Genomic DNA, 14672 nt, shown 5'->3' with positions numbered 1-14672 from the left:
CCATGAAATGTGCTTTTAGAATGTTAGCTATGAAATTTTATATACTTTAAACAGCAATGGAAGTCTGAATTTAGTTTCATGATACATTCATTTAGCACAATTGTGCATTCATTATACATGCAATTTATAATAGTTGTTATTTGGTATTTTGAATAATGAATTCTATTTCCTTCAAGTTTTATAGATATTGTGTGATACTATTCAGTACATATTTTGAATTTGTTTATTCTATTTCCATTAAGTGTTGTAAGTAGATGGTATGGAATATTTAGGAGCTGTGTATGAATGACCATTTTATTGCTTATTGGAAACTGGAATCTCTCTCTCTCTCTCTCTCTCTCTCTCTCTCTCTCTCTCTCTCTCTCTCTCTCTCTCTCTCTCTCTCTCTCTCTCTCTCTCCTAGCTTCAAAAACTGTGACTGCTCCTGTATTTCCTTAGTGCCGGGCTGATTTCGGTGCTGTTAAGCAACAGTAGGTTTAGTTGGGGAACAATATTCTGTACATGAATATTTTGTAAGTAGAAGTAACAGTCTGCTATACCTCTGATTTTATTTTTATTGCTAAAGCTCAAACAAAACAAGCACCGGTTAGTAGATTTTGTGCTGTCAGTGCTTGGAACTCATTTCTAGTTATGTACAAGCCTATAAGAACAAGTATCTGTTTGAGGGTCATGGATTCGGTGCTGTTATTAAGTTATGTAATATTTTTTAAAACTTGGTCTACAGTGAACCCCCCGTGTTAGCGGACCCTGGATTCGTGGGCTCATGTATTCGTGGATTTCCCTCTGGAACACCTATACAGTACTTCCATTATTAAGGAAAATTTGGCTATTAGCTGTATTTTTCTCTGAGAAATATCCACAAATTCCTGGTTTTATTTGTATCAGTTTCATCATGAAATGCACTTTTTGTGAGAAAACTATTAAAAAACTAGGTATAAACAGTTTTAGTGAGTTATCCTTGAGTTTTAACTAACAAAATAGACCATTTTAAGTGTTTTTATCAGGGTTGCAACTATTCACAAATTTTAGCTATTCAGGGCAGGGTGTGTGGTACCCATCCCCTGCGAATACAGGGGGAATACTGTATACCTAGATTGGTTGTACTGGTGTATATAGTTGTGATTTTATAAAACAATTACAGTGTTCCCCCCTGTATTTGGGGGGGGTATGTGTACCAGACCCCCTGCGAATAGCTAGAATCCTTGAATAGTTGAAGCCCCTAAAAAAAGGTTTAAAACTGCCTATTTTGTTAGTTAAAACTCAAGAAAAACCCACTAAAAATGTACAGGCAGTCCCCGGGTTACGATAGACGCGTTGTAACCCGAAAATAGTCGTAAGCCAGAACATCATCAAAAATCCTAAGAAAACCTTACTTTTAATGCTTTGGGTGCATTCAAAACTATATAAACTGCATTCTTATTGCATTTTGCATCAAAAAAACCTTCAAATAATGATTATTTTCCATTTTTGGTGTCATATTTCTTCTGCCAGATCAACGTTGTAGGCGTCGTAACCCTGGAAATAATTTCTGATTAATTATAATTGAAAAGCGCCTTAACCTCGGAACGTCATAAGCCGAACCCATCGTAACCCGGGGACTGCCTACATATGTAGTACCTGTTTTTTTTTTTTTTTTTTTTAGTGTTATACAAAAATTGTATTTTATGATGAAATTGCTAAAAAAAACCTGGAATTTGTGGATATTTCTCATGGAAAAATACTGCGAATAGGTGAATTTGCCTCTAGTAATGTGTGCATATGTTCCAGAGAGAAATCCGTGAATATGGAGTGTGCGAAGACCGGGGGTTCACTGTATTTGGAAATATTTCTCATTCAATACAGCTGTAAACTAAGCATTGTATTTCAGGGCATAAGGGACCATCAACACACTACAAAATCCCACAAGGTCTTCTTCATAAGAGCAACGAATTTTTGCCATGACTGATCGAGGCTATGATGGACCTAATGAGGAAACTCTTACAGAGTTTTTAAATGTAAGTCTATTGTTTTGCATCAATACACCTTTTATTCAAGTTTACAATATATAAGCATTATGCTAATGTTTACAAGATAATCATTACAATATGCACCTTCCTTGACATTCCTTCTTTTGCATTCATTAGCTTCTGTAAGCATAATCCTAATTTACTACCTTTTGCAGCATTCCTTTGGACTTTTTTTTCTTAATTAACCCTTAAACGCCGAAGGGGTATATTAAAAATCGTCTTCCATGTGCCGGGGGGGTCTCGGAGTGAGCGCGGAAGCGGAAAAAATGTTTTTTCAAAAAATCACAGCGTGCTTGGTTTTCAAGATTAAGAGTTCATTTTGGGCTCCTTTTTTTGTCATTGCCTGAAGTTTAGTATGCAACCATCAGAAATGATTATTTATCATATATAATAAATGCCATATATGATAGCGCGAAAACAAAATTTCATATATAATTGTATTCAAATCGTGCTATGCGCAAAACTATTAAAGGTAACGAGTTAATTTTTTTTCGTTGTAATGTACAATAAATTGCGATATTTTGGTATATAACACATGTAAAACGATAAAAGCAACACAGAGAAAATATTATCACAAAATGATGCTTGAATTCGTAACGCGCAGACGTAAACAAATATTTTTTTCAGAAATTCACCATAAATCTAAATATTGTCCTAGAGACTTCCAATTTGTTTCAAAATGAAGACAAATGATTGAATAGTACTATACTGTAAGAGTATTAGCTTACAATTGCAGTTTTCGACCATATCTGACGAGTTAAAGTTGACCGAATGTCAAATTTTTTTATATTCGTATATTTTTTTATATGCAATTATTTTGGAAATTGAGAAAAAGCCTACGTAAAAAAACAGAAAATGGTTATTTTTTATACATTCAAGCACTTCCCTGCCAGATATATACTTAGCTATAGACTCCGTCGTCTCCGACAGAATTTCAAATTTCGCGGCACACGCTACCGGTAGGTCAGGTGATCTACCGCCCTGCCCTGGGTGGCAGGACTAGGAACCATTCCCATTTTCTAATCAGAATTCTTCTGTCGCCGGACCATCAACATTGTTGTTGGTTCCTCTCGATTAGTTTTTCTTTTTTCACCGGCAATTGATCTTCTTGACCGACTTTTGGTGACGTATCTGGATTGTTGGATTGGCATACGCTTTTGTGGACTGTTTTGTGGACTTGATTTTGGATTTTTCTTTAAAAATGTCTGACACTGGAATGGTTGTGAGACGTTGTGTGAATGTAGGCTGTAAGGTGAGGTTGCCGAAAGCTTCGGTAGACCCTCACACTGTATGCAAGGGTTGCAGGGAGTATGAATGTTCTTTCACTAATACTTGCAAGGAATGTGAGAATTTGAGTGAGAATGAATGGAAGAATCTAACTAATTATTTGAAAAAGTTAGAGAGAGAAAGAGTGAGGAAGGCTTCTTATAGAAGTTTAAGTAGTTCGAGATCTAATGAACTAATTCCTAGCTTGGGATCTTCCCAAGGGTAAGTATTGCTACTTTCTCCTTCCATTGCAGCCCCTTCTCCTATTGCAGAACCTGTAGATTCAGCGAAAGAACTTGCGGATCTAAAAGCAGCCTTCAAGTTGATGGAAAACAAAATGGCTGCCCTGCAAGGTAAGGCTAGTGATTTTTCAGTGGACAGTGATATGAGTGTCCCCAGTGTAGTGGAGGGGGCATCTGGTTGGCTTCCACAACGCTCCTAGGTCTAGACCTCTTCCAAGCTCACACTGCCCAGGAGGAGGAAGGAATGTCGAAAACCGAAAGGAGGTTGTTGTGGAGAATCCCCACCGATCAGGTGTCCCTTCAGCGGTTTCTGTGACACCCCAGACTGCCAAGGATCGCTATTGCAAAAGCGTCCTGCGTGAGTGTTTTTGCTTCGTTGGGATCTTCATCTCCGAGACGTGATTGGAAGGATTCAGATTGCTCTCGCCACCCTCAGAGGAGTTGGAAGGCTCCGACGATTGACTCGAGCCCGGAAACTTCCCTGAGGAGGTCTCCTTCGGGAGTTAAGAAGGCAAGAAGAGCCATTCTGTCAACCAGAGTTAGAAGGAGTCAGGAGGTGGAGGCTATGGACTCCCTCCCTCCTCCTTCCCCTCCTCCCGATAAGAGGTAAAGAGGAGGTTACGAAGAGGTTATGATGGCTATGCAAGAGCAGATTTCGTCTTTTGTAGGAGTCCTTTCAAAGGAGACCCCCTAGAAGGAAAGACTCTTCCCTTCCTATCAAAAGATCCTCCAGACGTATGGAGGTATCTGCCGCCAGGATCGATGCTCCTACTCGAGGTGAGGCTTTTTTTTTCCTGTACGAACGTGGATGAACCGATCCGAGGCGTCTGGCACCGGCCAGGAGTGAGGAGTCACCCAGAGGCAGGAGCCAAGAGCAGGAGTGAGGAGTCACCCAGGAGGCAGGAGCCAAGAGCCAGGAGTGTGGAGTCATCCAGCAGAGGCAGGAGCCAGTAGGTCATAGAGCCAGGAGGCAAGAGGCAAGAGGCAGGATCATGGAGTCAGAGTCAGGAGTCAGGAGTCAGGAGTCAGGAGTCCGGAGTCCAGGAGTCGGAGTCCGGAGTCCAGGAGTCCGGAGTCCGGAGTCCGGAGTCCGGAGTCCGGATCCGGAGTCCGGAGTGGGTAGTGGAGTCCGGAGTCCGGAGTCCGGAGTCCGGAGTCCGGAGGCAGGAGGCAGGAGGCAGGAGGTCAGGAGGCAGGAGGCAAGAGTCAAGAGCCAGGAGCAGGAGTCGGAGACTCATTCCTGGAAGGAAATTTATGACTCTTCTCCAAATAGAAGCTCCTCTCCTTCAGATCGTAGGACGGTCTTGGAAGGACTCCTCCCTCCAAACGAGAGCTTTCTCCTTCGTCTGATCGAGGTTTGGACGAGTTGTCTGATGACGAACCTCCTGCAAATGAGGGACTCTCGAATATAAGGTCTTAGCCTCATTGTTACTACAAGAGTTTTGGAGACTCTCTTAGTCCGGCGGCTCATCCTTCTCCTCGTTCTCTCTTTTCGAGCTCAGCTACGGCAAAATCTTCGGCCTTTCTGAAAATGAAGCCTGCAATTTTCTATGAAGAAGGCCCTCCATTCTTTAGATTCTTGGATGGACAAGAAGAAAGGGTTGGGAAAGACTGATTCTGCATGCCTCCTTCCAAACTCCATGGAAAGAGAGGTATTTGGTATGGGACAGGAGAGACTATGGGTCTTTCTCTTCCTGCCTCGGCAGATGCTGGACTTTTCCAATTTAGTGGAGGCCTCTAGACGTCACTCTTTAGGATCGGTCAGATCGACGTGGAGCATTTCGAGTTGAACACTTTCTAAAGGGACTTTTTGTCACTTAGAGGTGTTCAATTTTCTGGATTGGTACACTCGGAGTTCTGGCCAACAAATCTAAAGATCCGGAGTTTCTTAAAAAACCCAGAGATTCTCCATAGCGTCCTGTCTTGCATGGACAAGGAAGTACAGGACGGTTCGGGAGAAGTGGCTTCCCTTTTTGGTGCTGGTCTTCTGAAAAAGAGATCAGTATATGGATCCCATATTATCAAAGGGGTTTCTCCGAGCCAGAGGACTGCTTTATTGTTCGCCCCTTTGTCGGATCATCTGTTTCCTTCTCAGTTGGTGAAGGATATATCTCGCTCGCTAACTGAGAAGGCGACACAAGACCTACTGGTACAAACGTCCAAGAAAGGACGCCCTGTAGTGTCGACGAATAAGAAAGGATCTCGTCCTCCTCAGCAGCCCTTTCGTGGAGGTGCAGCAGCTCGTCCCCCTGCCAGAAAGAAGAGCTCTGACAAGAGAGGAAGGTCTTCCTTCAGACCTTTCAAGAAAAACTAAATGACACTTGTTGCTCCTTCAAGGCACCAGTGGGCGCCGAGACTCCTGAACTTTGCAGGAGTATGGGCAAAAAAGGGGAGCCGACCCTTGGTCAGTCTCGGTTTCCCTAAAGACAAAAGGATACCGTAATCCCCTTCGAGGACAGTCCTCCCCCTAACATCTACGCCTCGGGAACTGTCAGCGAGGTACAGAGACCCTGTAATGAGAAAGACTCTCCTTCAAATGGTGGAACAAATGTGGGAAAGGAGGCCATCGAACTTGTGCAGGATCCACACTCCCCGGGATTTTACAATCGCCTTTTTTCTAGTACCAAAGGCATCGGGGGGTGGAGACCAGTACTGGACGTAAGCGCTCTGAATCGCTTTGTTCAGAAAAAGAAGTTCCGTATGGAAACGTCCGCCTCAGTAATGTCGGCTCTTCGTCCAGGAGACTGGATGGTCTCTCTGGGCTTGCAAGATGCGTATTTCCACGTTCCCATTCACCATTTGTCAAAGAAATATCTTCGGTTTGTAATAGGAGACAAGATTTTTCAATTCAGGGCTCTGTGCTTCGGTCTGTCTACAGCTCCGCAGGTATTCACCAACCTGATGGCGAATGTAGCAAGATGGCTTCACCTAGAGGGAATAACATCTCCCTCTAACTTAGACGACTGGCTGATCAGGGCCAAGTCGGAGATTCAGTGCTTGGAGGACTTATCAGTAACAAGAAACATGATAGAATCGCTGGGATTACTCGTGAACCTCGAGAAGTCGCAGCTGATCCCCAGCCAGAGCTTGGTCTATCTGGGATTCAGATGGATTCTCGGGGTTTTCGAGTATTGCCTTCGCGAGAAGAATCACGAGGTTTGTCGAAAATCTCGAGCTTCTTAGAGAGAAAGAGCAGTTCAGCGAGGGATTATCTGAGCCTTTTAGGGACCCTGTCCTCACTAGAAAAGTTCTTCTCTCTGGGAGGCTTCACCTTCGCCCTCTCAGTTTTTTCCTGAAAGGGGTGTGGAGTTGGAAGACGGGACAACTCTCGGACATCTTCCCGCTTCCACAAGAGATAAAAGATCACTTGAAGTGGTGGATCCTTCCTCTTCAAAACAACGAAGGCGTATCGCTTGCCTGCAGAACCCAGACCAAGTGTTAATATTCCGACGCTTTCGGAGTCGGGATGGGAGCGACGCTAGGAGCAAGGGAGGTGTCAGGCACCTGGACAAAGGAACAGGTTGTCCTGGCACATCAATTGCAAGGAACTAGTGGCCATACACCTAGCCTTAAAGTTCTTCGAAGAGATAGTCAGAGGCGGGGTGATACAGATAAACTCGGACAACACCACGGCTCTGGCTTACATACGCAAGCAAGGAGGCACGCACTCTTTCTCCCTCTTTCAGTTAACAAAACAACTGTTAACCTGGACAGAAGAAAGAGGCATAACTCTCCTCACAAGATTTGTGCAAGGGATAAAGAATGTGAGAGCGGACAGACTGAGCAGGAGGAATCAGGTCCTTCCCACAGAATGGACTCTACACGAGGAAGTGTGTCGAAGTCTTTGGTCCCTGTGGGGAGACCTCACATAGACCTGTTTGCGACGTTCCTCTCCAAAAGAGTAGAGATCTTTTGCTCTCTAGTAGAAGATCCGAGAGCCTTCGCAATAGACACGTTTCTCCTGGATTGGTCGGGTGTGGACGCCTACGCCTTTCCCCTGTTCAAGATCCTGGGGGAAGTGCTCAGGAAGTTCGTAGCTTCAAAGAGCACGAAGTTGACACTAATAGCCCCATTTTAGCCAGCCCAAGAATGGTTTCACGGAGGGGTCTGGAGTGGATAGTAGGCTTCCCCAGATCTCTTCCAAACAGACCAGATCTACTCAGACAACCCCACTTCGAGAGGTTTCATCACAACCTCCAGGTCTTGCCCTGACTGCCTTTCGACTATCGAAAGACTTGTCAGAGCGAGGGGCTTTTCTCGCAAGGCTGCGGGCTCTATCGCTCGAGCCCGCAGAGCTTCGAGAAGAGTATACCAATCGAAGTGGGAAGTCTTTAGGAGGTGGTGTAAGGGTCAGAAGCTGTCCTCCTCCAGTACCTCTATAGTTAATATTGCCGATTTCCTCCTCTTTCTGAGAGAGGAATCACACCTATCTGTATCAACAATAAAGGGATACAGAAGCATGCTGTCTTCAGTATTCAGAAATCGAGGGCTAGAAATTGCAGATAACAAAGATCTACACGATTTAATTAGATCCTTTGAAACTTCAAAAGCAGCAACTCCTAGAACACCTAGTTGGAATCTGGACGTGGTCCTGAAATTCCTTTCCTCGGATAAATTCGAGCCTTTACATCTGGCTTCTTTCTGCGACGTCACTAGGAAATGCTTATTCCTGTTGTCTCTCGCTACAGCCAAGAGGACGAGCGAATTGCACGCTCTGGATTCCACAGTGGGGTTCAAAGGAGATGCTGCTATCTGCTCCTTCCAGACAATGTTTCTGGCGAAGAACGAAAACCCTTCAAAACCTTGGCCCAGAAGCTTTGAAGTAAAAGGTCTATCTAACCTCGTAGGAACAGAGACAGAGAGGTCTCTCTGTCCAGTGAGAGCTCTTAAATTTTATTTAGAGAGGAAGAGACAGATGGGAGCTTGTCAACAAGGTCTTTGTGTGCTGTGAAGAAAACCCCAACCCCAAAAGACTTATGTTCCAAAAACGCCTTGGCCTTCTTTGTGAGAAGCGTAATTATGGACGCACACAAGAACTGCTCGGAAGAATCCTTCGGTCTTCTAAAGGTTAAGACCCATGAGGGGTGAGAGCAGTAGCAACGTCCTTGGCGTTCCAAAAGAATATGTCTCTTAAAACATCATGAGACTACTTATTGGAGGTGCAATTCAGTGTTTGCATCTCATTACCTGAAGGATGTGAGAGTGACTTATGAGAAGTGCTTCTCTCTAGGTCCATTTGTATCAGCAGATACAGTGCTGGGTCTTGGAGCAAAGACTGATCCTTAAAATATTTTGATTTTATCGTACATAAACCCTCTTGTCAGATATGTGCTTGGTTTTCTATTAGCAAGCTCACGGATGTCGCATGGACGCATAGTGTCATTGCTGGTAGGGGATCAAGGGTATGTATGGCTAGTGGGGGAGTACAAAATTATTTTTGTATATTTTGTATAAATGAACGTGTAATTATGTTTCGAGTTTTTGGTTGTTTTGTAAGGAGTTCGGGATAACTCCTTGCAATCTTAGACTAACATGGATGTTAGGATCAGGTGATCGGGATCGGTGTTGTGCTCCTTGAACAAGGTGTATTGTCATGTTAGTGGAATAGCACCCAGTGACAAAGGCCTTTAGGCTCTGCCGAGTAAGTGGATAAGACCCCATTGGCAGACCCACAAGAACTCTTAGCCATAGATCAATATCTCGCTGAGGCTCTTGAGGCTAAGCAGACTCCAAGGCAGTAGCCGCGAAGTCTTCAGCCTAATAAGGTAGGAACCAAGGTTTATTAATACCTACAACATATGTTGTTTACCTGTCTATTTCAGTAGTTAGGTCCGTCTCTTACCCACCACCAATGGGTGCTAAATCAGCTAAGTATATATCTGGCAGGGAAGTTGAATGTATAAAAATGATATTGTCATGTTACAATAAAGTTTTATACATACTTACCTGACAGATATATACGATTAATGGCCCACCCAGCCTCCCCGCAGGAGACAGGTGGAAGAGAAGAATTCTGATTAGAAAACGGGAATGGTTCCTAGTCCTGCCACCCAGGGCAGGGCGGTAGATCACCTGACCTACCGGTAGCGTGTGCCGCGAAATTTGAAATTCTGTCGGAGACGACGGAGTCTATAGCTAAGTATATATCTGTCAGGTAAGTATGTATAAAACTTTATTGTAACATGACAATATCATTTTTTTTCATAAATTCACCATAAATCAAAATATTGTACTAGAGACTTCCAATTTGTTGCAAAATGAAGGTAAATGATTGAATAATACTAGAATATAAGAGTTTTAGCCTACAATTGCGTTTTCATACAATCAACTTACCTGTCAGATATATACTTAGCTAAGACTCCGTCGTCCCCGACAGAAATTCAAATTTCGCGCCACTCGCTACAGGTAGGTCAGGTGATCTACGGCCTGCCCTGGGTGGCAGGACTTAGGAAACCAATTTCCCCGTTTTTCTAGCATATTTTGCTCTGTCGCCGGTGGTATCAACATTGTTCTTACTACCTCCTGACTGGAATTCGCTTTTCAAGACTTTTTGATCAACTTTATTGGATATTTTGGTGACGTACCTGGATCGTTGTTTTGGCATTCGCTACCGTGGACTGGATTTGGACTTGCTGTTGATTTTTCTGCTAGAATGTCTGATTCAAGTGTTAGTGTGAGAGTGTGTGTAAATGTAGGCTGCAAGGTGAGGATACCGAAGGCTTCAGTTGATCCTCACACTGTATGTCGTAAGTGTAGGGGGTTTGATTGTTCTTAGCTAACACCTGTAATGATGTGAAAGGTTGAATGCTAATGAATGGAAGACTCTAACTTCTTACTGAAGAAGTTAGAGAGGGATAGAATTAGACGGGCTGCACATAAAGTGTAAGTACAAGGCCTATTGAGCCTTTTTTCTGAGTCTAACTCTCCTGTTATTAATTATTTTGATCTCCCTCTGTATCTGAACCCTCACAGGCTTTGCATTCAGATTCGGCTTCTGAAATCGCCGATCTGAAGGTTACTCTTCATAAGATGAGGACAAAAATGGCGGCCATGCAAGGTAAGGGAAGTGATAGCGTATGCTTAGTGAGTGAGTGTTTCCCAATGTTGTGGAGCGGGGCGTCTGACCGTCCCTGCGATGCTCCCAGGCCTAGACCTCTTCCAAGCTCACATACCCAGAGGAGAAGGAAAGTCGAAAGCCTTATGGAGGTCGTGGGGAATCCCCCCAACGGTCAGGCGTCCCTTCAGCAGGCTCTGTTTCCGACACAGACTGCTCAGGACTTGCTTCAAAAGGAGCGTCCTACGAGATTGTTTCTCTTCGTCCGTTCTCCTTCACCTAAATGAGGGTGGAAGGACTCGGATCTATTCTATGCGCCACTGAAAAGGCACTGGAAGGAACCCGCTTTTGACTCGAGCCCGGAGTGCTTCTCGGAGGAAGCCCCCTCATCTATCAAGAAGGCAAAGATGGTCTTGACGTCTCCACAATCTGAAGTTGAGGGATTGTACACCTTCGAGGTCTCCTGCTTCTCCCATTGAAGAGGACGCTGGTGTGGCTTCAAAGAGGATATTATTAGCTGTACAAGAACAGTTAGCCTCTTAGTTTGGAGTTCTTCGAGAGATCCTCCTCGTAAAAAGGACGCTAGGCTTCCTATTAAGAAGTCTCGTCTCCTTTCTCCTGCCAGGCGCGAGACTCCGGCCAGAAGTGAGGCCTCCTCTTCCAGGCGCGAAGCGTCCGCCAGGCTTACGGTACCAGATAGAACTAGAAAAGTCTTACAGGTCCGAACAGCTTTCTAGACACGACAGCCTACCAGATATGAAAAATCTATCTAGGCACGAAGAGCCTAACAGGCGCGAGACACCAGCCAGGTGCGAGACGCCAGCCAGGCGCAAGGTGCCAGCCAGGCGCGAGGCACCAGCCAGGCGCGAGGCATTAGCCAGGCGCGAGACGCCAGCCAAGCGCGAGGCGCCAGCCAAGCGCGAGGCGCCAGCCAAGCGCGATGGCGGCCAGCCACGCGAGGCGCCAGCCAGGCGCGAGGCGCCAGCAGGCGCGAGGCGCCAGCCAAGCGCGAGGAGCTAGCCAGGCGTGAGAAGTCAAGCAGGCGCGAGGCACCAAGTAGACTTGAGAGAGACTCTGTTCACTCGATGAGTCCTTCTCCTAGTAGGAGTTTGTCTCCCGCAGAGAGAGAAGTTTGTGAAGATCCTCTCGTATTTAAAGCGGATTCTCCTCCCGGTTTGGACGAAGATTCGGAAGATGAGGCTAATGGTAGAGAAGGTTTCTCTAACTATAAAATTTTGACAGCCCTTCTTTTGCAAGAGTATGGAGATTCTTTGACTCCTGCTGCTCCTCCTTCTCCTCGATCGCTATTTTCGAGTGCAATTGTGCCAAAGTCTTTGTCGGTTCTGAAGATGAGACCGACTATCTCTATGAAGAGAGCTCTACAGTCTCTTGACAAATGGATGTTGACAAAGAAGGAACTGGTCAGAACCACCTGTATGCCTCCAGCCATACTTTCTGGAAAAAGAGGTGTGTACCGAACAGGGGAGAACATGGGCCTTTCTCTCCCAGCCTCGGCTGAAGCTGATTTTTCAACCTTAGTTGATTCTTCGCGTAGACACGCGTTGAACGGAGCTCGTGTGACTTGGTCTATTTCTGAGACTGATCATCTCCTCAAGGGACTCTTCCATATTTTGGAAGTCTTTAATTTCCTAGACTGGTCCCTTGGGGTGATGTCAAAGAAAGCCCATGACTCGGAAGGTCTAGACTCGAAGTCATTCTTAGTATACTGTCATGTATTGACAAGGCAGTACAAGACGGATCGGGAGAAGTCTCCTCCCTCTTTGGAGCGGTACTCCTTAAGAAGAGGATTATATTTAGTGCTTTTCTAACCAAGGCTGTTTCACACTCTCAGAGAGCAGCCCTGGTTTTTGCTCCCATGTCAGACTTTTTGTTTCCTTCTCAGTTAGTGAAGGACATTTCTCGCTCACTGACTGAGAAGGCAACACAAGATCTTCTCCTTCAGACTGCAAGGAAGAAGAGACTGTTGCGGTTGAGAAGAAAGGACCTACTTCTACTGTTCAGCCCTTTCGAGGAGGCCCTCCCTCCAGAGCTCCCTCAAAAAGGAGAGGCCCTGAGAGGAGAGGTAGACCTGCTTTCCATTCCTTTAAGAAAGGGAAATGAGACAGCCAGCCTCCAAACACCAGTAGGTGCCAGGCTACTCGAATTTGCAGACGCCTGGACACTCATAAACTCGGACGCCTCGTCGATGTCAATAATCAGGAAGGGATATCTTATCCCCTTCCAGGACAGTCCTCCTCCCCCTAACGACTATTCCGCGGGAACTGTCAGCCAGATACAGGGACCCTGTACTGAGGGATACTCTTCGTCTGATGGTGGATCAATGTGGGACAAAGAGCTATAGAATTAGTACTGGATCAAAACTCTCCGGGGTTTTACAATTGTCTTTTTCTGGTCGCAAAAGCCTGGGGGGCTGGAGACCGGTACTAGACGTCAGCGCTCTAAACAAGTTTGTTCTAAAGGAGAAGTTCTCTATGGAGACTTCGGCCTCAGTCCTTGCGGCTTTACGACAAGGAGATTGGATGGTGTCTCTGGATCTCCTGGACGCTTATTTTCATGTCCCGATTCACCCTTCTTCGAAGAAGTACCTCCGTTTCATGACGGGGGGAAGGATCTTTCAGTTCAGGGCCTTGTGTTTCGGCCTGTCCACAGCTCCTCAGGTCTTCACAAACCTGATGAAGAATGTGGCGAGGTTTCTTCACCTCAAAGGCGTCAACATCTCTCTGTATCTGGACGATTGGCTCATCAGGGCCAGAACAGAGACAGTGTTTGGAGGACCTTACTTTGACCCTAAACCTGATAAAGTCGTTGGGACTACTTGTGAACCTCGAGAAGTCACAGCTGATCCCCAGACAGAACTTAGTCTATCTGGGGATTCAGATGGATTCTCGGGGTTTTCGAGTATTTCCTTCGCAAGAGAGAATCGTGGAGAGGCTTGGAGAAAGTCTCTCTCTTCTTTAGGAAAGAACAACTTCGGCGAGGGAATGGGTTAAGCCTTCTAGGGACCCTTTCCTCGCTCGAACAGTTCTTTTCTCTAGGAAGACTTCATCTTCGTCCTCTTTAGTTCTTCCTAAGGAGATCATGGAATTGGAAGACAGGACTTCTCTCCGACAGTTTTCTCCTTCCAATGGAAATGAAACCACACCTGGAATGGTGGTTGTCCCCTCTAAAAGAGAACAAGGGAATTTCTCTGGAAGTTCCGAACCCAAGCCGAGTGTTATATTCAGACACATCGAGAAGGGTTGGGGAGCAACACTAGGACCGAGAAGAAGTGTCAGGCACCTGGAAGGCAGCACAGGTGTCCTGGCACATAAATTGCAAAGAACTTCTAGCAGTACACTTGGCTCTAAAGTTCTTCGAACCATTTGTGACAAACAGTGTGGTCCAAGTGAACGTGAACAACACTACTGCTCTTCCTACATTCGGAAACAAGGAGGAACACATCCTTGTTCCTATACGAAATAGCAAGAGATCTGCTACTTTGGACTTCCCAGAGGAACATCTCCCTCCTAACAAGATTTTGTTCAGGGAGCAAGGAACGTCAGGGCAGACGGCTGAGCAGGAGAGCCAGGTCCTTCACACAGGAGTGACCCTTCACTCAGAAGTGTTTCAGAGTCTTTGGTCTCTTTGGGGCACTCCTCATGTAGACCTGTTCGCCACATTCCTTTCCAAAAGGCTGGAAGTCTTTTGCTCAGTGGTGGAAGACCCAAGAGCCTTCCTGCTAGATTGGTCTCATGTAGATGTGTACGCTTTTCCCCCTTTCAAAATCCTGGGGCAAGTATTGAAAAAGTTTGTAATGTCCAACGAACAAGAATGACACCCTGATAGCCCCCTTTTGGCCAGCACAGGATTGGTTTGCAGAGGTGCTGGAGTGGACAGTAGACTTCCCCAGATCCCTTCCAAGAAGGATGGATCTTCTCAGACAGCCACACTTCGAGAGGTATCATCAAACCTCCCCGCTCTCGCTCTGACTGCCTTTCGACTATCGAAAGACTTGTCAGAGCGAGGGAGGGTTTTCTCACATGGCTGCAAGCGCTATCGCTAGAGCCCGCAGAGCTTCCACAGACAGTCTATCAGTCTAATGTG

The 14672-nt window shown here is 45.6% G+C and overlaps 1 protein-coding gene across 6 annotated transcripts in view; it reads left to right on the top strand.

Moving 5' to 3' along the window:
* LOC135222008 (palmitoyl-protein thioesterase ABHD10, mitochondrial-like) overlaps nucleotides 1-14672 on the top strand; it is a 275017-nt gene that overhangs the window by 101277 nt on the left and 159068 nt on the right. For all 6 annotated transcript variants that reach the window (XM_064260135.1, XM_064260133.1, XM_064260134.1 and 3 more), the window contains exon 2: nucleotides 1868-1994. In XM_064260135.1, coding sequence (XP_064116205.1) covers nucleotides 1938-1994 — 57 coding nt within the window. In that variant the 5' untranslated portion in view covers nucleotides 1868-1937. The remainder of the gene's footprint in view (nucleotides 1-1867; nucleotides 1995-14672) is intronic.

The sequence above is a fragment of the Macrobrachium nipponense genome, chromosome 3 (assembly GCF_015104395.2).
Source record: "Macrobrachium nipponense isolate FS-2020 chromosome 3, ASM1510439v2, whole genome shotgun sequence".
Lineage (NCBI taxonomy): Eukaryota > Metazoa > Arthropoda > Malacostraca > Decapoda > Palaemonidae > Macrobrachium > Macrobrachium nipponense.
The sequence above is the reverse complement of the archived record's forward strand: the minus strand, read 5'-3'. Positions and strand labels throughout refer to the sequence as shown.